The 23,982-nt window shown below is 46.0% G+C and overlaps 1 protein-coding gene across 1 annotated transcript in view; it reads right to left on the bottom strand.

Moving 5' to 3' along the window:
- ppfibp2b (PPFIA binding protein 2b) overlaps positions 1-23,982 on the bottom strand; it is a 186,647-nt gene that overhangs the window by 102,820 nt on the left and 59,845 nt on the right. The window contains exon 3 of the mRNA XM_056282718.1: positions 13,939-14,147. Coding sequence (XP_056138693.1) covers positions 13,939-14,147 — 209 coding nt within the window. The remainder of the gene's footprint in view (positions 1-13,938; positions 14,148-23,982) is intronic.

Below are 23,982 nucleotides of genomic sequence, written 5' to 3'. Positions count from 1 at the left end.
ACACTCATGTGGGCAATGATGGAGAAACCTGGAAGGGCGTGATTGGGAGGAACGGCTTCCCCGATCTGAACCCGAGTGGTACTTTGTTATTGGACTTCTGTGCGAGTCATGGATTGGCTATAACAAACACCATGTTCGAACATAAGGCAGTTCATAAGTGTACTTGGTACCAGAACACCTTAGGCCGAAGATCGATGATAGACTTTGTGGTCATATCATCAGATCTGTGGCCATATGTTTTGGACACTCGGGTGAAGAGAGGAGCAGAGCTGTCAACTGATCACCACCTGGTGGTGAGTTGGATCAGATGGCAGGTAAAGCTGTCAGACAGACCTGGCAAACCCAAATGTGTAGTGACGGTGAACTGGGAACATCTGGCAGAGGCCCCTGTCTGTGAGGTCTTCAACTCCCACCTCCAGAAGAAATTCTCATGTATTCCAAGGGAGACTGGGGACATGGAGTCTGAGTGGGCCATCTTCAAAGCCTCTATTGCAGATGCGGCAGGTAGGATCTGTGGTCAACCTAAGAACCTGCTGGTGGACACTGGCAGTGAGGGAAGCCATCAGGCTGAAGAAGGAGGCCTTTCGGGTTTGATTGGCCCAGGGGTCTCCTGAAGCAGCAGACAGGTACCGGGAGGCCAGAAGGGCTGTGGCTTCGATGGTCACAGAAGCAAAAACTTGGATGTTGGAGGAGTTTGGTGAGGCTATGGAGGAGGACTTTCGGTTGGCCTCAAGGAAGTTCTGGCAAACCATCCAGTGATTCAGGAAGGAGAAGCAGGGCTTGACTCGGGCTGTGTTCAGCCGGGGAGGGGAACTGCTGACCCGGACTGGGGATATTGTCGGGTGGTGGAAAGACACTTTGAGGAGCTCCTGAACCTGGTTAACACATCCTCAGTGGAGGAGGTAGAGTCCGATGACTAGGCGGAAGCCTCACCCATATCCCTGGCAGAGGTCTCTGAGGTAGTTAAGAAGATGCTCGGTGGCAAGGCGCCGGGTGTGGATGAGATTCGCCCTGAGATGCTGAAGGCTCTGGACACTGTTGGGCTGCCTTGGCCGACACGCCTCTTCAGTGTCACGTAGAGTTGGGGACAGTACATGTGGAGTAGCAGACTGGGGTGGTGGTTGTAATATTTAAAAAAAGGGGACCGGAGGGTGTGCTCCAATTATCGGGGCATCACATTGCTCAGCCTCTCTGGGAAAGTCTACTCTAGGGTGCTGGAAAGGAGGCTCCGACCGATTGTCGAACCTCGGATCCAGAAGGAACAATGCAAACTCCATCCTGGCTGTGGAACAACGGACCACCTCATAGCTCTTGCAGAAGTGCTGAGGAAGGCATGGGAGTTTGACCAGCCAGTCTACATATGTATGTGGACTTGGAGAAGGCTTACAACCATGTACCCCAGGGTACTCTGTGGGGGGTACAGCGCAAGTATGGGGTACCGGGGCAGTTTCTACAAACCATCCAGTCCTTGTATAAACAAAGTGAGAGCTGTGTCCACATTCTCAGCACAAAGTCAAACACGTTTTCGGCGAGTGTCGGACACCGTCAAGGTTGTCCCTTGTCACCGATTCTATTTGTGATATTCATGGATAGGATCTCAAAGTGCAGCCAAGGTGAGGAGTGTGTCCGTTTTGGGAACCACAGAATTGCATCTCTGCTCTTCGCAGATGATGTTGTTTTGTTGGCTTCAACAGAACATGACCTCCAGCATGCACTGGGGCGGTTTGCAGCTGAGTGTGAAATGGCTGGGATGAGAGTCAGCACTTCCAAATCTGAGGCCATGGTTCTCTACCAGAAAATGGTAGATTGCTCCCTCCAGGTTGCGGATGAGTTGTTGCCTCAAGTGAAGGAGTTCAAGTAGCGTGGGTTCTTGTTAACGAGTGAGGGTAGGATGGAGTGGGAGATTGGCAGGCAGATTGGTGCAGCATCAGCAGCAATGCGGACGTTGTACTGGACTGTTGTGGCGAAGAAGGAGCTGAGCCGGAAGGAAAAACTCTCAATTTACCAGTCATTCCAATCCTCACCTATGATCATGAGCTTTGGGTAGTGACCGAAAGGGTGAGATCGCGGATATAAGTAGCTGAAATGAGTTTCCTCTGTACGGTGTCTGGGCTCAGCCTTAGAGATAGGGCTAGGAACTCGGACAACCGGAGGGAGCTTGGAGTAGAGCCACTGCTCCTTCGTGTCGAAAGGAGCCAGTTGAGATGGTTCAGGCATCTGATTAGGATGCTCCTGGGCCCCTTCCGTTGGAGGTTTACTGGGCACGGCCAACTCCACCACGCAAAAAAGGGAGAACATTCCAGCAGACATGGGTGAATACATATCCTTGGCTTGAGTACAACAAAGAAAGTGGAAAGGCTTTTTGCCAAATTTGCAAACAAGCATACCAGAAGGGACTTATTATTTTTTCAACAAAACTCGAAATGGCATATATTGATAGTGGGTTTGACGCATGGCAACATGCACTGGAAAGGTTCAAAAAACACGCAACAATCAGACTGTCACCGTGAGTCTTCAAGACAAAATTCTAGCACTCAAAACGTCCTTGCAATGATGAGTTCAAGCAAACAGAGCCACATGCAAGTTGCACGTGTCGTCTTGACAAAAGCGTTTACCTCACTTCAACTACCTTGCTCGACAGCAGGGACCAGCTAATCGCGGACACACTGACGAACGGTCAAACTTTTGAAAAGGATCCAGCCTCCGCACTTCTGTACCCAGACCTGTTAACTTTCATTAGACTTTGTCTAACTATACCAGTTACCACATGTACAAGCGAGAGGTCTTTTTCTGGACTCCGACGTCTGAAAACATGCCTGAGGTCAACGATGACTCAGACCAGGCTGAACAGCAGCGTTGCTAGTATCAGCCACATTCACGGCGGGGACGTCCAGGTGGACATTGAAGGATCTGTACACGAATCCATTTCACGGAGTACTGTGCGGACAAACACGTTTGCGATGTCGAAGTTACTTGGTCAGCAATCCCCTTTTATTGTGCCTATGCTAAGGTTGTATTTCGTGTCTGATTGTAAGGACAATGTGCAGGGTCAATTATGTGTGGGTTTTTTTTGTTTTTTGTTTTAGCTGCAGCTAGTATGCCTATAAGCCACTCTGTCGGTCGGTCTGTCGGTCCAAAATAGCTGGTCGCAGCTTATCACGAATTACGTGCTTCTTAAGAAGACATCCGAATTTTTAATATTATTTTTCTTTGTAAATATGGACATTTTGTGCAAGAACTGAAATGAAACCCTGTCACTGTAATTTGTTATGATTAAGATAAAGGCAGGACATTTTCTTCAAAACGAGCACCCCCAGTCATTTTTAAAAGCTGGCGCCTATGGCCCAGGTTAAGATGAACACCCTCTCAAACTGTCCTATTTCTTTCAGTGCATACCCATTTCCCCTAATCTTTATTTTGTAAATTAGATAGTTTAGTCACTGAGTTTATTTGGAATATGAAAGTTCCTCAACGTCAGAGAGCTGTTGCAGATGCCAAGGTCTCTTGGCGGTTTGCCTTTGCCTAATTTCAAATTTTATCATTGGGCTTAGAGTAATTCAGCTTTGGATCTGTTTGGAGAGGTCACCTGCTCCTCCTTCATGGCTGCTTATGGAGGCATTTTGCACTAAACCTGCCTCACTGACAGCCCTTTCTCATTCTCCCCTAAACTTTTCTTCTTGTCCTTATTCTAAAAATACCTTAGTTAAGTCTACTCTGACACCATTTTGTTCTAAAGTCATTTTCTTTCTTTGCTCCTATATCAGCTAATCAGGTTTTTCAGCCCTCTCTGATTGATACAGCGTTCTCCTTGTGGTCCAGCTCGGGCATTGAGGTGTTTGGCGGCCTATATATTGACAATACTTTTGCACCTTTCAGCAGCTCTCTGGGACGTTCCCTTTACATGTACACATTTTTTTTAGGTACCTACATATCCTTAGCTTTTTTCATAACTTAAGCTCCCATTTCCCCATTTTCCCAGAAGCCTCACCTATCGCTTCTTTCTTAACTTAATTTCCTTTCATATAGGGTATGACCTCACATTTGTATGATCTTATCCACTCATTGTGTCCAGCCTCTTTACATAAAATAAGAACTCAATGGGAGAGGGCGTCTGGGTAGTGTAGTGGTCTATTCTATTGCCTACCAACACGGGGATCACCTGTTCAAATCCTCACGTTACCTCCGGCTTGGTCGGGCGTCCCTACACACACAATTGGCCGTGTCTGCTGGTGGGAAGCCGGATGTGGGTATGTGTCCTAGTCGCCGCACTAGCGCCTCCTCTGGTCTGTTGGGGCGCCTGTTCGGGGAGTGGGGGGAACTGGGGGGAACTGGGGGGAATAGCTTGATCCTCCCACGTGCTACGTCCCCCTGGTGAAACTCCTTACTGTCAGGTGAAAAGTGGCTGGCATGTCTTGGAGGAGGCATGTGGTAGTCTGCAGCCCTCCCCGGATCGGCAGAGGGGGTGGAGCAGCGACCAGGACGGCTCGGAAGAGTGGGGTAATTGGCCAAATGCAATTGGGGAGAAAAAAAAGGGGGGGGGGTCCAAAAAGAAAAAAGAACAACTCAATGGGAGGAGGAACTGGGGGAGGAGATCCCAGAGGAGATGTGGGATGTCATTCTGTGTCGAGTTCACTCCTCATCTCTTTGTGCTGGACATGGTCTGACCCAATGCAAAATCCTTCACTGTACACACTTCACCAAAGTCAGGCTTTATAATGATGGTGACCCTATGTGTGAGAGACATCTCCAGGCCCCCGCTACCCACAATCACAAGTTTTGGTCATGCCCTTCCTTACACACCTATTGGCAGGAAATCTTTAGCTCAGTTTCAGATCGTAGTAAGATTTCGATTTGAACCAGCAGCAGTCCCATCAGGGTTTGGGGTTCCACCTCCCACTCCGCTGCTTCAAAAACACCGGGCGGACTTTGCAGCGCTTGCCAGCTCATTAGCCAGACATCTGATTTGACTGTGGTGATCTTCACCTGCACCCCCTCTCACTCCTCAATGAACAAGGACATTTTACACTTCGTTAAAACAGATAAGATTAGGAGTTCTATAAATGGTTTTCCTGCCAAATGTAATAAAATGTGGGGTCCTTTTTTGGCACATGCTGAGGGTTTGGTGTTTGCTGCTACTCCACAGTTAACTGAATGTTTGTAACACTAATGTACCTTTGCTGGGTATGCAATGTTGTTTTTCTATCAAATTGTCTGTTTATCTTTAATTTCATATGGTGACCAACAGGCAAGTTTGTTGTCTGTTTTTGTTTTCTTTTGATGCGAGTTATGTGTTTAACTACTGCACAGTTCAAGTATTTGTACTGTGTTCTGTTTGTACATGTTATGTTTCTCTCGACGCGTGCTATACTTGACACAGTATTGAAAATTGAAAAGTAACCTTTTTTTACAATTGTGTGTGGTTGAAAATTTAATTAATAAATACTTTTGAGAATTAAAATACATGTATTTTGTATTTCAAATACCAGTGTGTTGGAATTTCTCCAAAGGGCACATCTGTAGAGGAAGGGTACTAAAACCCAGTTTGTGTTATGAACAAAGACAAGTTGATAACTGACTGTGTGAAGGGTTTTCCTACAGAATAGAGGCTCACAGCCTGCAGGGCCATCATCCCCGTCAGGTCAGCATGGTAGGGTTTGACAGTTAGACAGTGAATGATGTAGTTTCAGACAACTGAAGAACATGTACAGCTGGATTTTCAGTTAGTCATGCAGTAGAACCCCTTTTGTTGAAGCCAACACACCACAGAAGGCCGGCTGAACACAAACCATGTCAGCATCCACACCAGGCACACCTCCACATCAGCATCCACACCAGACACACCTTCACAGCACAGCATCATGTGATCTTTGTACCATTCTCATCATCACCGTGACTTCAGTGACTTGTCTACAGGTAGAAAGAAGCTCGTCCCTCTTCAGTCTAAATCCTGATCTCTACTGAACAGCATTTGAGTATTTTCAAATAACAAATACTAGTCACAGAAATAGCATATTGCAAATTACATTATTTTTGGGGCATCCAGGTGGCATGGCAGTCTATTCTGTTGCCTGCCAGCACGGGGGTCGTCGGTTTGAATCCCCGTATTACCTCCCGCTTGGTCGGATACAATTGGCCGTGTCTGCGGGTGGGAAGCTGGATGTGGGTATGTGTCCTGGTCGCTGCATTAGAGCCTCCTCTGGTCTGTCGGAGCGCCTGTTCGGGGGGGGGGGACTGGGGGGAATAGCTTGATCCTCCCACGTGCTACGTCCCCCTGGTGAAACTCCTCACTGTCAGGGGAAAAGAAGTGGCTGGCGACTCCACATGTCTTGGAGGAGGCATGTGGTAGTCTGCAGCCCTCCCCGGATCGGCAGAGGGGGTGGAGCAGCGACCTGGATGGCTCGGAAGAGTGGAGTAATTGGCCAGATACAATTGAGGGGAAGAAGGGGGGGAAGCCAAAAAAAATTATATTCTTTTTTTCCCCAACTGATCAGCTACGAACTACAAAATACTCAACAGTCATTAAAATATGCATTTCAAATACTTTTAATTGAAATAGTGCCCATCTCTGAGTACCAGGACTGACGATAAAAGACTGCATACATGTTGCCATGGTATTCTATTCTTCTTTTATTTCTCTGGTCATGTTTCGTTCTACTTTGCTTTGTTTTATTTCATAACAAGTTCATGAAATTTCGTCATTTTATTTCAAGAACAATTTCATAAAGCTTTAAGGGTTAACAGATAAAAACCTTGTATCACTTTGATTATGCCAAAAACAGGCCAGAAACAGTAACATCAAGAGAACAATTAGGAGTATGATGGAGGCAGTTCGCTAAGAAAGAGGGGGAGAGCAGAAAGAGAGAGTACGGGGAAGAGAGAGAAATACACAAGGAAAGTAAAGAGAGAGGACTAGATGGATGTCAGCTGTGTGCGTCATGTGAGTCCTCGGCTGCTGGAACAGTTCATGAGCTCACAAAGCTGAAAAACTGATCCCCGATCCAACATTCACTTCCCTCGCTTCAGTCTCAAACTATTTACGATAACACACTCAACTGAATTAGTGTGTAAAACTCAAAACTGACTCCTGACAAGACAGCCGCAACCACTAAGAGAGGAAAATCAAAGCCTTTCTCCTTCTCATTAAACCCCACAAACAGGCTGTCAGAGGAACCACAGCAAAATCCCACACAAAGGGGAATGGCAGTGAAGGGCAGCTTTGTGTTTGAAATCCAACACATCACAAACCTGTCATTCTCACAAACAAGGAAAAAGACTATCGACACGCTGCATATTATGTACTAAAACTAGCTAACTGATGTCAGTTATGACACATAAAAAGAAATACCTACAACTGTGGCTGAAGTTACCTTAGTGCTCTTGGGCAACTCAACAGCTTCTCGATAGCTGGAGTTGACTGACCCCAACACCTCATGAACTAACTGTTCCATAAAACAGAGAAATGCAGAGATATGAGGTAGACGGCAAAGAAGGGCGGAGTGAAAAAATATACAGAGAGGGTGGAGAACAGCTTTGAGGAAGTATGAAAGACCAAGAAGGAGAGGAGGAGGACTGTAAGGGAGAGAGTTTCTTTAAGTACAGGAAGTCGATGTGATTTGTAACAGCCTCTCAGAGGAACACTTGCTGGACCACGTTCTATTTCTCTCCACTGGTCCCCTTGTCTCCTGCTTCCTACAGTTGCTACAGTGTGCTCTTATACTCGCATCCATGTAATGGACTGCCTCATTTCACGTGAAGGTTCCATTCTGCCACACTAAAACTGCCAAATGTAAGAGGCAAACATATGGTCGCCCATGTTAACCACACAGCCATTTACAGAGAGAAAGAGAAAAAGAGAAACCATATTGACCGGTGAATAGAAGGGCCTAGGAAGGACCTGGTCTTAGATGGAGAGGGAGACTCAACAAGCCCGGGCTGAACATTACAGCAGCATGTCAGGTCCACACAGCTCCAGGAATAGCTGCTCTGAAGAAGCCAAGCTAAATTCCTCCTCTGTTCTCCAGACACCCATCTCTTCTCATTTACATCTAGCCTTCCTAGGAAATGAACGCTAGATGATCCCACTGTCTGTTTCCGTTCCAATTATTTTCACTTAAATGCAAATTTTCACTTCGCTTTTCTTTCTATTTGATTAATTTGACTTTGTCCCCATTCACTTTCAATTGAGTACTTATTTCTATCTAATTTGTTAAGTTTTGTTGCTATGGTATCAGAATGAATTGGCTAATGGAACAAAAAAAAACAAACAAAGATTTTTGTGTAGGACTGATATCCCATAATACCACTAGTCAGACACAAATGTAGGCTGGTATCCACAAAAAATGGATTAGAGGTCCCATTCTAGAATGACCAAGGCCCCAGTACACATGTTGTCCCATATACACTGCTCAAAAAATAAAGGGAACACCTAAAAACACAATATAGACCTCGATGAATGAAATATTTCAGCTGAAAATCTTTATTTATTAGACAGAGGAATGTGTTTAGAGCAAAATAACCTAAGAATGATCAATGGAAATCAAAATCATTAGCCCATTAAGGTCTGGATTCAGAATCATACTCAAAATCAAAGTGGAAAACGAGAACATAGGCTGATCCAACTTCTGTGGAAATTCTTCAAGACGATTCAAAATGAGGCTCAGTAGTGTGTGTGGCCTCCACGTGCCTGTATGCACTCCCTACAACGTCTGGGCATGCTCCTGATGAGACGACGAATGGTCTCCTGAGGGATCTCCTCCCAGACCTGGATCAGGGCATCGGTCAACTCCTGGACAGTCTGTGGTGCGACATCGCGTTGGCGGATGGTACGAGACATGATGTCCCAGAGGTGCTCGATTGGATTCAGGTCTGGGGAACGTGCAGGCTAGTCCATAGCATCAGTGCCCTCGACATACAGGAACTGCTGACACACTCTGGCCACATGAGGACGAGCATTGTCATGCATGAGCAGGAACCCAGGGCCCACTGCACCAGCATATGGTCTGACAATGGGTCTGAGGATCTCATCCCGGTACCTAACGGCAGTCATGGTACCTCTAGCTAGCACGTAGAGGTCTGTGCGGCCCTCCAAGGATATGCCTCCCCAGACCATCACTGACCCACCGCCAAACCGGTCATGCTGGAGGATGTTGCAGGCAGCAGAACGTTCTCCACAGCGTCTCCAGACTCTCTCACATCTGTCACATGTGTTCAGTGTGAACCTGCTCTCATCTGTGAAGAGCACAGGGCGCCAATGGCGAATCTGCCAACCAAGATGTTCTCTGGCAAAGGTCAATCGGGCTGCACGGTGTTGGGCTGTGAGCACAGGCCCCAATTGTGGACGTCGGGCCCTCATACCATCCTCATGCATTCTGTTTCTCACTGTTTGAGCAGAAACCTGCACATTAGTGGCCTGTTGAAGGTCGTTTTGTAGGGCTCCGGCAGTGCTCCTCCTGTTCCTCCTTGCACAAAGGACCAGATAGCGGTCCTGCTGCGGGGTTGTTGTCCTCCTGCGGCCCCCTCCACGTCTCCTGGTGTACTGGCCTGGTGTACTGGCCTGCCTGGTACCTTCTCCATGCTCTGGACACTGTGCTGGGAGACACATCAAATCTTCTTGCCACAGCACGCATTGATGTGCCATCCTGGATGAGCTGCACTACCTGAGCAACTTCTGTAGGTTGCAGATACCGCCTCATGCCATCTCTAGTGGTGAGGGCACTAGCAAAATGAAAAACTAACCAAAGATCGGCCAGAAAAGATGAGGACAGGCAAATGGTCTGTGGCCACCACCTGCAAATCCATTCCTTTTATAGGGATTGTCTTGCAAATTGTCTAATTTCCACCTGGTGGAAATTAGACAATTTACCAACAGGTGGAATTGATTCACAAATCAGTGTTGCTTCCTAACTGGACAGGTTGATATCTCAAAAGTGTGATTGACTTGAAGCTACATTGCATTGCTTATGTGTTCCCTTTATTTTTTTGAGCAGTGTACATACAATACATCCATCCATCCATTATCCAAACCGCTTATCTTGCTCTCAGGGTCACGCAATGCTGGAGCCTATCCCAGCAGTCATTGGGCGGCAGGCAGGGAGACACCCTGGACAGGCCGCCAGGCCATCACAGAGCCATATAATACATATAATACATGTAATAATGTTCATTTCTGGACCCACTGATGCAGTCTAAAACTACTGGCTTACAGTGTGGAGACGCATCATCTGCTCAAGTTTCCATCAAAAGTATTATATCTAAGGAATTATGCTTGACAAAAGGAGAACAAATGTTTAATGTTTTAGGACTTTCACTGACCATAACACTTGAACTTATGAAATAGCACAAAGGAGTGCTGATATGAATCTTTCCTTTACTTTTTTTTTTCTTCCCATAACCGAGTCGGCTGACTCTGACTGCTCAGTACCTCACATACAGACTAAGAAAAGAAAAGAACAAACAACCAGATGGAAGCTGCTTCTGTGGTAGACTGAAGTTCATCCCTATGCCAGTTCAATAAATCCATGTTAAAAAGTCTTGTTAATTTTTGGACTAAATGGTACAGTTTTAAAAACGTTAGAAACAAATACGGACAAGTTGTAATGTAACCACATATGAGCCACAGGTGCGAATCCCTACATGAGCAGAGAAAATTGTGGCGATACGGAGACATTTTAGAGTATGTAATATGATTAGTCACTAGGACAGGTGTCATGCTGGGTATCCAGAGGCACAGGGGGAATCTCAGTGTGCCCGTGCAGGCCACACTGAGATTAGAAATACTAGAAATAAATATGTACGCTAGTTGAGCTGTGAATGTATACCGGAACGGTGTTATAGAATGTTTATGGAAATTTACTGCTTTAACCTGTGGGTTGCTACCAAAACTGTTCCTCAAAAGAGGTATTTATTTTATCTATGTTGGGACTAAGGTATTACACAAAAATGTTATTTAACACTTAAGACTTACTGTTCACAAACGCACATTTGGTGTATAAAGGATCCTGATGGACCTGTATGGACTGGAATGATTTATGTTGGACTGCAACTGAAGTGGCATGTAATAGACAATTCGTGTGAAAATGATTATCGCTGTATTGTCAATAAGTTTTCTTTTTCACAAAAGTTGGATTCTCCATAAAGATGCCAGAAAGTGAGGACCATGGGCCATATGTATCTTTATCGATTCTTTCCAGGGTATAACACTTCCAGGATTCTGGCTGATGGAGGACTCCAGGCAGGGCCATGGAGGACAATAACACGGTCAAAGAGAATTAGGTTACCGATCATTATCAACCACTTCCACACTTTCACTCTCATCTCGCACTCTTCAAAACTGCTGAACTAATGGATGAAAGGCCATCTATCCACTATCCAATTCATCAGTAATAACTTCGATCCTGAATAATGGAGGGAAAATAAAGTATACCATAAGTATATAAGAGCAGTATTTCTGCCTTCGGTGTGGGAAGATGGTAGTGCAAATTCAAGTTTGCAGCGGCCTCACTCAGTACCGTCCATGCAGTGTCTTTGTCCACGCCTGCATCTAAGTTTGTGCCTTTATTTGATGGCTGGGAGAGCTGGCGCTGGATCGGCTGGGAGAACTTGGTTTGCTGCGTCCTGTGGGAACAGGGACCACGGCCCTGCTTGGAGCTGCACCCGAAGAGGAAACACTGAGGGTGGTCTGACAGGACGCGGAAGCGGGGCAGGCTAAGCTAACCGCTAGTCCATGCAGACTGGCAGTTCCGATCGTCATCCTGGCTGGCATTCGCTCTCTTGGACAGTAAATGTTTTTTTAATATGTTGGATACATGTGTTTTCGTTGTTTTTGTAGTTTGGATATGTATTTTTGTCTTTGTGTTGCACTGCTGTGGGCTGGGGGAAACGATATCTCATTTCACTTTACATACCCAAGTACACGAAATGAAATGACAGTGTTTCTGATTTCTGAGTCCATGCCAGCAAAAGATTGAGATTCTTTTGAGCTGCGTCAAGGACCTCTTCCCCAGTATTACAACTTGAAACTGACAAGTAGATTAAGACCTGCATGGGATCATGTCATAAAAACAGACTCACTGTCTTTATCTGATTCCTGATACTCTAAATAATAAGCCTGTTTTTTGAAGGGTCCTCTGACTGTGAACAGCTGTTCCTCTTTGTTAGCACGGTACATGTCTGCCTGCATTCCTCAAAGCATTTATTCATTTCAAAAACATCAGAAGTAAAATAATATGAATTGTGCATTGCCAGGCAATCCATCCCATCCTGAGCATCAGTGAGAACAGCTTTTATCTAAAGTGACACGTACAGGTACACCTACTAGAGCATATGGTAGGTAAGATAGCTGCGTAATCCCTCATGGCAGCAAGTATCCTCTGCAATGTTCAGATGTCAGAAGCAATGGTTTCAAACGTCCCTGTGGTCCACAGAGTCTCTGGCTACTTACACAATGTGTTTTTTGAGTCTGTGGGACTGCATGCTGGGTCTGCTATGGAGCCTGTATTTAGCTTTTCAATCAAATTAACATGTTAATTTTCCCACCACACTATGACACTTTCCAGTGCTGTTCATGTGAGCAGTTTTGCTGTAAATTCATCTCTTCCATATTTGATTTACAGCCGCCCATGGCTTCTCCAGCGAGAAGTTGTGGGGCTACATCTGTAAAGTGACACAGATGTGGCATGTGTGACTCTGGAGCCGGGTCTCTGATGGAGAGGGTAAAGTTATTATTTGTGTCCTGGGCCAAAGTTGTTGAGGAAGCCTAGCTGTGTTACCTGGCAGAGTGCCTGGGCTTTGTGTTCAATTACACGATCACAGAGTCAGTCTCTTTCCTCCATGCTCCGCCACCTTATGGATGTACCTATCTAAACAAGTCAGTCTTCTTCTTTCGGCTTGTTCCCTCATTTCTCAGGGGTCACCACAGTGGATTTTACAGTTTCCATTGGTACCATGTGACAGCACAGCACCAATGGCGGCCGTTGTTATCCCGGGCCTTGACCGATCTGGTATGGTGTTGTCAATCCGCATGATGATTTAGAAAAGTTTTACGTCAGATGTCTTTCCTGACCCTAAACAAGTCAATAAGTGTGGTAAAGTATCTTTACATGGGTAAAAAAATTTGCCAGTAGAGATAGGATCTTTTTTTATATTCCTGAATAACTTGACTCAAGAACTTTCCTTATGTAGCATAGCGGTCTATTCCATTGCCTACCGACATGGGGATCACCGGTTCGAATCCCTGTGTTACCTCTGGCTTGGTCAGGCGTCCCTACAGACACAATTGGACATGTCTGCGGGTGGGAAGCAAGATGTGGATATGTGTCCTGGTCGCTGCACTAACGCCTCCTCTGATCAGTCGGGGCGCCTGTTCAGGGGAGAGGGGGAACTGTCCCCCTGGTGAAACTTCTAACTGCCAGGTGAAAAGACTCCACATGTCTCGGAAGAGACATGTGGTAGTCTGCAGCCCTCCCCAGATTGGCAGACAGGGTGGAGCAGCGACCGGGACGGCTCGGAAGAGTGGGGTAATTGGCCAAGTACAATTGGGGAGAAAAAGGGGGGAAACCCCCCCCCTCCAAAAAAAAGATATCAGTGTGCCTTATTCAAGTCAAATCGGGGTTCTTATACACGCCCACAGTGAATAGAGGGAGTTACAGTAAATAACACCCCCTGACCCGAGACCCTTGAGTCAGACCCTCATTCTGACACGTTTTCAGAGTATTGAGGTGTCTCTCAATACTTTGAAATTTTGGAAAGAAATTGCTGAAAAACGTAAAATACTTAAATAACTGGAACCAAGAGTATATTTTTAACCTTCTGTAAGGGAGAAAAAATAAGATTTTAAAGACTAAAATAAAAACAAAGCATGGACATTAACTGAATGTAAGACTAAACAGTTTGTTGACATTGACTTGTTTTTGCGTTGTGGCACACATGTAATGTACTTACAGTTCCACACTGCAGCCAGTCTATGAGGGCATGTGCTGTCTCGGTAGACAACTGGGCTCGGAGGCCGTTTCTCTCTTCCTGGCTTGTTTGGAGCTCCAGAGCCAGTTTCAGGTCCTCAGCCAGCTGAACCACCTGCAGTGGACCTGCACTGATGGGAGAGCTCAGCTCAAACAGGCCGTTAGAGAACTCTGTCGTTGCTGCTTTTGAACCTGCAGAGAGAGAGAGAGAGAGACAGACAGACAGACAGACAGACAGACAGACAGACAGACAGACAGACAGACAGACAGACAGACAGACAGACAGAGAGAGAGAGAGACAGAGATACAAAGAGAGAATGACAGAGAGAGAGTGAGAGAGAGAGAGGCAGATAGTGAGAGAGAGAGGCAGATAGTGAGAGAGAGAGAGAGAGAGAGAGAGAGAGAGAGAGAGAGAGAGAGAGAGAGAGAGAGAGAGAGAGAGAGAGAGAGAGAGAGGGAGAGAGAGAAAGGAAATATAGGCGAAACAAGGGAAAGTTTGAAAAGGCAGGGCAGAGAAAAAGAAAAGGAAACGTGAGAAGATGAAAATAAGAAACAGGTGTTTATCTGAGATATATACTGATAAAAGGAACACATCGAATATCAAAATCAATAAACTGTTATGCCTGTTAATGGAAATGTTCAAATTTGTACCAGGCTCCATTCCCCATTAATCTGAAACGCAAATAAGTTATCAAAGTCGAGTGTAATGTGAGACAGTGGCGCAGCATGGATTGCATCATCCAGTGAGTAGGTCAGTAACGCAAAGCAGAATTAATGAGAGCCATACTCCCTGCTTCCCCACTGTCCATGTGTCACATGGAGTTTCTCAGACACACACACACACACACACACACACACACACACACACACACACACACACACACACACACACACACACACACACACACACAGCTGTATGCACTTAATCATTGCAGCCTCCACACATGAGGTCAATAATTAATAAACGGTGTGTGATGAAAACCTGTTGTTATATCCCATTTAAATTCTCATTGTTAGAAGCAAGTTTTATGCAACAAAACCTGAAAGCTTTAGTAAAGCCCAGGAACAAATAGAGCTTGTGGGGGGGAAAGGTCCACATAAAATCAAGCCAAAATAACTACAAAAATCTAGCACCCAGTGTAGGGCATCCTGTTTATCATGTGTATTATATGGGAAATTGTAATCTTTCCTCCTGTTTTAACTCTCAGAAGATTGTTTAAAAAAAAACAACACTATGGAGTATTTAGTCGTCAAACTACAGAGGGAATGAATGATTTAGAATATCGGTTAGTTTCAAAAGCAGGTAAAACATAAAGATGAGAGCTTCATTTTGATGAATAATTTAGAGTTCATCTGCATATAGTATATGCAGATGAATGGCTATGGAAAAGGGAGAGTTGTATATATATTCTTATCTGTACTGCATCATCCATTCAAGTAGGCCTCGGGGCCTGAGGGCCTTGTGGAAGAATGCACAGAAGAAGGCATTATCCACACACTACCAAACAAATGTTCACTACAGCCTCACCCGGCATGAGGACAAAACCTTCTTCTCAGCTTGTCCATTTAAAAACCTGTTAAAACTTTTGGTAAAACAATATTAATGTGACATTTTTTCCACTTGCTCCGCTTCACAGACAGTTCAGACAGTCAGTCATCTGCAGAAAAGCACCTCTGGAGCTGGATGGGATTCAGTTCTGCTCAGTTATGCTTGCCAACAACATGTTAGACGTTTCCACTGAAGAATCATCTCAACTTGCTGCCATCCCAGTTCCAGCTCAAATTCAGCAAATTCACTTTAGAGGGAAAGTTAAGTCGAATATTAACAACCCACAACGAGCTGAATATATAACAATTGTACATAAAATGTGGAACTTTTTTCCCCCATCTCTAGAGATTACTGGTCCTACACAACATTTTACACCAACATAGAACCGTCACTGTTCTTACCCGCACGTTCCAAAAGGGACCAGTAGATGGCAGTCCTCTTACAAACATAACACAAACAGCAAATTTAAACCAAATCCATTCAAGGGTTGTCACTGTCATTCAAGTAAAATATTTAACCCAGGGGCGTGTCTAAAGGGGTGGCATGCGGTGCCCCCCCTCAAGCCATTGGGCTACATTACTGACAATCTGACAATGCCCAATGCCATTGGATCAGAGCGCTGTCACAGCTATTTGATTTGCGATGCTGAATCACAATACCACGTTTTTCACAACTGTCAAACAGGAGGGACACGACCCAAATTAACAACACCACATCTCTGTTCATATGGACACACTCAGTTATTTACTGTAGCGATTGGGGAAGACGGCCGCTGGACTCATGACTGTGCACTGGGAAAGCGCAGGGGATTCTGGGACTGTTGACGTTCGTGGTCAGGTTATTGTCTTAGTGCTGTTTTGATTATTGTATTGTTTGTTTGAGGGTCCGCGGTGGTGTAGCGGTCTAAGCATCGGCTTTGTGTCGATGCAGTTGCCCACTGGGGACTGGTCTCGTCAGATCCGACTATGGCCGCACGCCATGAAGCAGCAATAATTGGCAACGCTGTCTTCGGGAGGGGGGCGGATTCGACTTGTTTCGTCACGTGAATGCGTCTCTGTGTGTGTCGGGAAAAGCAGTGGTTCGGCCTGGATTCGCCTTGTCACGAAAGTGGGGAGGCGTCTCCTTCGAGACTGCCGGCCGGAGATGCAGAACACATGTAGTACGAGGATGGGTATTTGAACTAAAAATAGGGATCGATTGGCCACTAAATTGGGAGAAAAGGGGAAAAATCAGAAATAAATTTAGAAAAAAAAGATGTATTGTTTGTTTGGGGTTGACTCGGACTGGGTAGACGACTATGTTACTGACTGACTGACTGACTGTAGGACCGTGACTGAGATTTACTGTGTTCAATAACGACCTTGTCAGGGGAAACCGTTGTTCGGCAGCCACTGGGGAGAGGGGGCAGAGTGAAGGAGTACTCCTGGGGTCATGAAGTGTATGGGACGCAGGAGCCGTCATAACTGAATCTCTTGCCTCTCCTTTCCCGTCAGCTCCATTCGGTTCTGATGGAGTGTTAACACTCAACAGCACCCTCGGAGTCGTGCGGTGTGTGGGACACGAGAGTTGAGAAAAAGAGATCTCTATCTCTCCATTCATCGACGCCGGCTCGCCACACTGGTGACGGCAGCAGGATTGAGTGAAAGAATAGAGAGGGAAATTCAGAGATTGAAGCGTGACATCGAGCAGACCCTTTGGCGCTTGGAAAACCTGGCGTGGCAAAAATGACCGGAGGTTTTCCAGGCAAAGCTGATGGCTCCAGTGCCCCACCACTCCCTGGAGGACAGGGGGACCAGTACCGGGGAACGCATGTTGCCTGCCTGCCGATCGCCCCTTGGAGGCCAAGAGGACCAGTACTGGAGAGCAACTTCCCGCCACCATCGATCGCCCGGCAAGCCAATCGCCAAGCAACTGCTGCTTAGCAGGCTCAGAGCCTCGGCGGGGCCATATGACACCGATGATTGGCAGCCGTCTAGACCACCAGCAATGAGGAGAGGTCGTCCCCATTGACTATGCAGCAGCAGGAGGCAGACGTGGCCCTTGCGCTGGTGAAGGGTTAGCTGGAGATAGGGCGGTGGAAATCGCTGGGGCCCAAGGTGGGGGCCTACCACTCGCAGTGCGGTAACTTTGAGCCCTACGACGAGTTAGTGTACCGGAGGTGGCAGGCTCCCTGATGAGGGAGTGGCCTCTTGCAGCTATTGATGCCTGGCGTGCTCCGTCCTCAAGTTCTCCAGATGGTCCATGGTTCAGTGGGGGCAAGGTACCACGGGAACGCTAGACCCTCCACTGCCTCCGCGGGATGGTTCTATTGGCCTGGCTGTCGACACAAAGTAGGACTGCACGTGCACTGCTGCGACTCCTGCACCCGCTGGGCTAGGGCCGACTCTGGAGTGCAGCGCAAGGGCTGACTCTGGAGTGCAGTGGAAGAGGGCCTATGGCACATGGTGCTTTGAGTGGCTTGTTCACCAGTGACGGCCCCCTGGACATCTAAGGGACTGTGTCTTGGGTTATGGGGTTGTCGAGGTGGGGGCTATGTAGCGATCGGGGAAGACGGTCGCTGGACTGATGGCTGTGCACTGGGGAAGCACATGGGATTCTAGGACTGTTGACGTTCGTGTTCAAATTATTATTTTAGTGATGTTAAGTTCATGGTTTGATTATTGTGTTTGTTTGGGGGTTGACTCGGACTGGGTGTCTAGATGACTGTTATTGACTGACTGACTGTAGGACCATGATCAGGTGGGATGGCCACCCTCGCAGGCAGCCACACACATTTGTAGTTCATTTTGCTCAAATTTAGTTTACTTTATTTTAGGCACATCACATTTCATATCACACACAAATGACATGACACAGGTTTTCTTTCGTACATCATACTTTATTTAGCGGTTTTGACAGTAGATTGGCTCTATTTTCGTAGCGCACACATTTAGTTAACTTTTGTACAGTCAGCACTAGTTGTCTTTTGTTTCTAGAGTTACCAGTGCTGGGGATACTGCTGCTGGTTGCCATTGTTGGAGGACATCTTGCCAGGCCTGAGCAAAAGATGCGTTGTTGCTGTTGTTGTCCTTGTTCTTCTTCTTCTTCTGCTGCTGCTGCTTCTTCTTTTTCTTCATCTTCTTCTTCCGCTTTTCTTCTTCTTCTTCTCTCGGTTTACTGGCGGATCGCAAACAACTTTACGGTGCATACCGCCACCTACTGTACAAGAATGTGTAACATCAATAGAGCAGAGCTGTTAAATAGAGGGTGGCCAGTTGGGCTCTACCAAGTACCTGCCACGTCACAGCGGGGGGGGGATGTTATTCTTAATTTAGCTTTTTGTTTGTTTCTTAAGTTGGGGTAATTGGATCAATAAATTATCTCACAAAAGAAGAAGAAAATAGGTTAAGTTTTTGAAGAATTGTACTGCTTTTGTTATTTTTAGTTTAGTTGGTAGAGTGTTGTTTGTGTGTTACCCCTTTTGTTTCAAAGTGGTCTGATCAGCCAGTATATACATTTCAGTTTGTTAGGTCAGTTTGGTATGTTGCGTTTGTTATGTTCACTTTCTTAATTTGGCATAATAAGTTAAGTTCTGTTTAGTTGACCTATTTTATGGGCCCAGAGCTTTTTGTTATCACTGGGGAATTGTTTTGGGTAAATAGAAACTTCTTTTTTGAAAAAACTACATGTGATCCTCTGGCCTACCAGCCCGGTCCCCTTGCACCAAGATTACTGTGTTCAGTAATGACCTTGTTGGGGGAAGCCATTGTTCGGCAACCAATGGGGAGGGGCAGAATAAAGGAGCACTCCTGGGGTCGTGAGGTGGATGGGACACAGGTGCTGCCACTAACTGAATGTCTTTCCTCTCCTTTCCCATCAGTTCCATTCAGTTCTGACGGGGTGTTAAAATTACACAGCGCTCTCGGGGTCGTGCGGTGTATGGGACACAAGAGTTGCGAATATCACCATTCTGCTACGCCAGCTCGCCACATTATTCTGAAATATGTGGACTGGAGCATTGTCATTCTCTCCTGCAATAATATGCATAGCTGAACTCCAGACAACAGCAACAGCAGTGAGTGATGGTAACAGCAGGAGGCTACTGAAGCCTCAATTGCCCTAGTAAAAATGACATTTGCAGGCATAACGGCTTCATCATCTCATCTCATCTCTTCTCATCTCATCTTCAGCCGCTTTTCCGGGGTCAGGTCACGGTGGCAGCAAGCTAAGTAGGGCACTCCAGACGTCCCCCTCCCCAGCAACAACCTCCAGCTCCTCCTGGGGGACCCCAAGGCGTTCCCAGGCCAGATTGGACATGTAGTCCCTCCAGCGAGTTCTGGATCTACACCGGGGTCTCCTCCCAGTTGGCCATGCCCAACAAACCTCCAAAGGAAGGGGCCCAGGAGGCATCCTAATCAGATGCCCAAACCATCTCAACTGGCTCCTTTCGATGTGAAGGAGCAGTGGCTCTACTCCAAGCTCCCTCCGGATGTCAGAGCTCCTCACTCTGTCTCTAAGGCTGAGCCCAGACACCCTATAGAAGAAACTCATTTCAGCAACTTGTATCCGCGATCTCACCCTTTCGGTCACTACCCAAAGCTCATGACCATAGGTGAGGATTGAAACGAAGATTGACTGGTAAATTAAGAGCTTTGCCTCCCAGCTCAGCTCCTTCTTCGCCACAACAGTCCGGTACAATGTCCGCATTACTGCTGATGCTGCACTGAGCCGTCTGTCAATCTCCCGCTCCATCCTACCCTCACACGTGAACAAGACCCCGAGTTACTTGAACTCCTTCACTTGGAGCAGCAACTCATCCCTAACCCGGAGGGAGCAATCCACCATTTTCCGGTAGAGAACCATGGCCTCAGACTTGGAGGTGCTGACTCTCATCCTGGCCATTTCACACTCAGCTGCAAACCACCCCAGTGCGCGCCGGAGGTCGCGTTCTGATGAAGCCAACAAAACCACATCATCTGCGAAGAGCAGAGATGCAATTCTGAGGTTCCCAAAACGGACACACTCCTCACCTTGGCTGCGCCTTGAGATCCTGTCCATGAATATCACAAACAGAATTGGAGACAAGGGACAACCTTGGCAGAGAAAATGTGTTTGACTTTGTGCCAAGAATGTGGACATAGCTCTCACTTTGGTTATACAAGGACCGGATGGCTTGTAGCAACTGGCTTGTAACAACTGGCTTCAAACCCAGATAGCAAAATTGCTGCGGCCTGGACCCATCCCACACCCGCCTTTCATCTTTCTTTCATCCAGCCCACATACCGCGTGGAATGATGGCACTTGGGCGATCCGCTCCCGTTTGCCAGATCTGGGCCAGAACACTGCCATAGCAATGCCGCATGTGCCACATATTTGCGAAATGTAGCCCATATTTGTTTTGTGATATTGGGGCCATACTCACCATTTACCACACGGGACAATTCAGGGTCACATCCAGATTATATGTTGCTGAGAGCACCACATCTTTGCCAAAAAAGGACCACATTTGATTTGGTATATTTGGGTTATATTTGCTATTATACATGTGGGCCACTTCAGACTCACATCCATTTTGTCAGGGCCAGAAGAAGGCCATCAGTGCCGCATCATTGCCTGAAGTGGCCCACATCCGGATGCTATCTGGGAAAGCTCCCAGGCGTCCCGTTATAATATTGCCTAGCTAGTTAGTTAGCGTAACTTCGACAGACGAGTGAATAGCTGCAATCTATGATTATGACTTTCCCATGACATTCAGCAGCGGTGCAACACCTCATAAATAGAAACTAGATAAATATCACTTTATCAGTTCTCCCTGTTGTTTTAAATGTTAAAGGCACAATCAGTTTCCCCAAATAGGCTACAATAAGGTGGTAAACACTGAAATGTGGAGTTTGAGAATGTTAACTTAGCAATCTGATTCAATAATGGGAATTTTAAGCTGTAGAAGGGTATACACTTACATTTGCACTGGTACAAAACAATGGTTTTTTGGGGTAATTACGATGTTCAGGCTGTTGTGCAGTTCCAGTTTCATGTAATGCCACCTGTACTAGTGCTAGTACAGGGTACTGCACAAGAGCCTGAAAATCCTACCCAATGTTTTGTTAGCCAATTTTCAATGCTGTATTTATTTCTGATATAATTTTCTGATTTCCCATGCCCCCCCCCCCGTGCCACCTTATTTTTAAAAAATCCTGGAATCGCCCCTGACTTAAAAAAGAAAAAAAATCCCGATTGCGGAACGATATCTTACCAAAATATCAAAACACTGAGTAAATGGGTCTAATTTCCTTTTTGGTGATTGGCTGATCACATCACCAGTGGGATTTTAAACACCACTCTATTTGTGGTTGTTGAGACATGGTCAACTCATTGAACTCGATGAGTTCATGTTCTTTCATGTTAAATGCACAAGTATCAACTAACTGATGTCAGAGGGGGTAGCTATGCGTGCTGACTATCCAGTTGTACTGTACACAATGCCAGAAAGACCTGAACATCAAATGAAGAGTGAACAGTTCACTCAATGATGAGTAATTCCATGCAGAGATCGAACTGTGTGAACACAACATCCATTGCATGCTGTCCGTCTTGGGAGAGAGATCCCTCCTCTGTTGCTCTCCCTGAGGTTTCTTCCTATTTTTTCTCCCTGTTAAAGGGTTTTTTTAGGGAGTTTTTCCTTATCCGATGAGAGGGTCTAAGGACAGGATGTTGTGTTGCTGTTAAGCCCACTGAGGCAAATTTGTAATTTGTGATATTGGGCTATACAAATAAAATTGATTTGATTTGATTTTGATTTGAACTGTACAACCCTGCTTTCGTTTTCAATACAAATAATTTAATTTGGTGATTTTACTGGAGTGGAACTTGGATTCCATACAATGACAACATGTAAGATCACAAATTCAAGTACAATTATTAAAGAACGACAAAAACAAATAATAAATTAGTTATCCATCCATTATCTGAACCACTTATCCTGCTCTCAGGGTTGCGGGGATGCTGGAGCCTATTCCAGCAGTCACTGGGTGGCAGGCGGGGAGACACCCTGGACAGGCCGCCAGGCCATCACACAGGGCCACACACACACACACACACACACACACACACACACACACACACACACACACACACACACACACACACACATTCATACCTAGGACAATTTAGTATGGCCAATTCACCTGACCTACATGTATTTGGACTGTGGGAGGAAACCGGAGCCCCCGGAGGAAACCCACACAGACACAGGGAGAACATGTAAACTCCACACAGAGGGCGACCCGGGATGACCCACCAAGGTTGGACAACCCCGGGGCTTGAACCCAGCACCTTTCTTGCTGTGAGGCAACCGCGCTAACCACTGCGCCACTGTGCCGCCATAAATCAGTTATTATTATTATTATTATTTCTTTCATGTTTCCTGTTTTTCATCCTGTAGAGCCGGGTCCAAACTATGGACCTGAGGCAATATAGGGCAGATGTCACTTGATTGACAGTACTCGTCGTAATATGTGGGCTGTTCCGAGTAGGGCAATCTTCTGGACTGCACAGATGTGGAGTTGCCTGGGATACAATTATTATTATTATTATTATTATTAATCAATTCTTCTCTTAATTCAGTATTGTTGACCAGTCGCCTCAACATGAGGCAGCAATCAAAAGTTTCCAGCAAAAATTGCACTCCAACACTTCTCGCCACATATCCACGGGATTATGTGACAGTCGGGGAGATTTTTACACTCTGCCATATTTATATTGATAAAGCCCGTGTCTTTTATTTCTTCACAGCACTCACAGTGTCATAAGATTTGAAATTTTGTTTCAAATTCCCTCTAATGACAAAATGAGGACAGACTGGCCCCCCTGTCTGTAACGGCTCTGTCTGTAATAGCTCCCTTCAATGAGAGTTGTGACCAAATAATGTAAACACTGTCAGTGTTTGTTTTTTTCTGTTTTCTACCAGTGTTCAGATTAGCGTATCTCTTCCTCTATCATTCCACATTGTGATTAGAATAACCATGCTGTGCTCATTTGCTCAATAATTAACCTCTCTGCACGCGTGCGTGCACACAGACACAGACAAAAACACACAAACATTACCCCATTTAGGTTAATCATGTTGGCAGTGCTGACCTGCCTGCCGGAACAAGACGGACATGTATGTCTGGGTACATAAACTCAAAAAACTCACACACTCGACCAGATCCCTCTGACCCGTACGTGAGGTGATCTCAGAGTTTTGCCTCTGTCACATTTAATCCCTCAGCCATGACTACAGTTGCTGATAAATTGCCGCATGTCTCGGGCCCCGCCTCCTTTCACTGAGTGAAACCGGCTCTGTTGTTTCACCAGTAACCTACATGAAGCTCTTTTACATCGACTTGGCTCAGTTGTGTCACTTACAGCAAGACCTCGGGGTTCCAAGAAACCAACTTTTGTGCTGGAACACATTCTCTTAAACAGTCTTGCAGAAAACCTAAGCATAAATGGTGTGTA

Source organism: Lampris incognitus, chromosome 6, assembly GCF_029633865.1.
Source record: "Lampris incognitus isolate fLamInc1 chromosome 6, fLamInc1.hap2, whole genome shotgun sequence".
NCBI lineage: Eukaryota > Metazoa > Chordata > Actinopteri > Lampriformes > Lampridae > Lampris > Lampris incognitus.
This window is presented reverse-complemented; position numbering and strand designations above follow the sequence as displayed.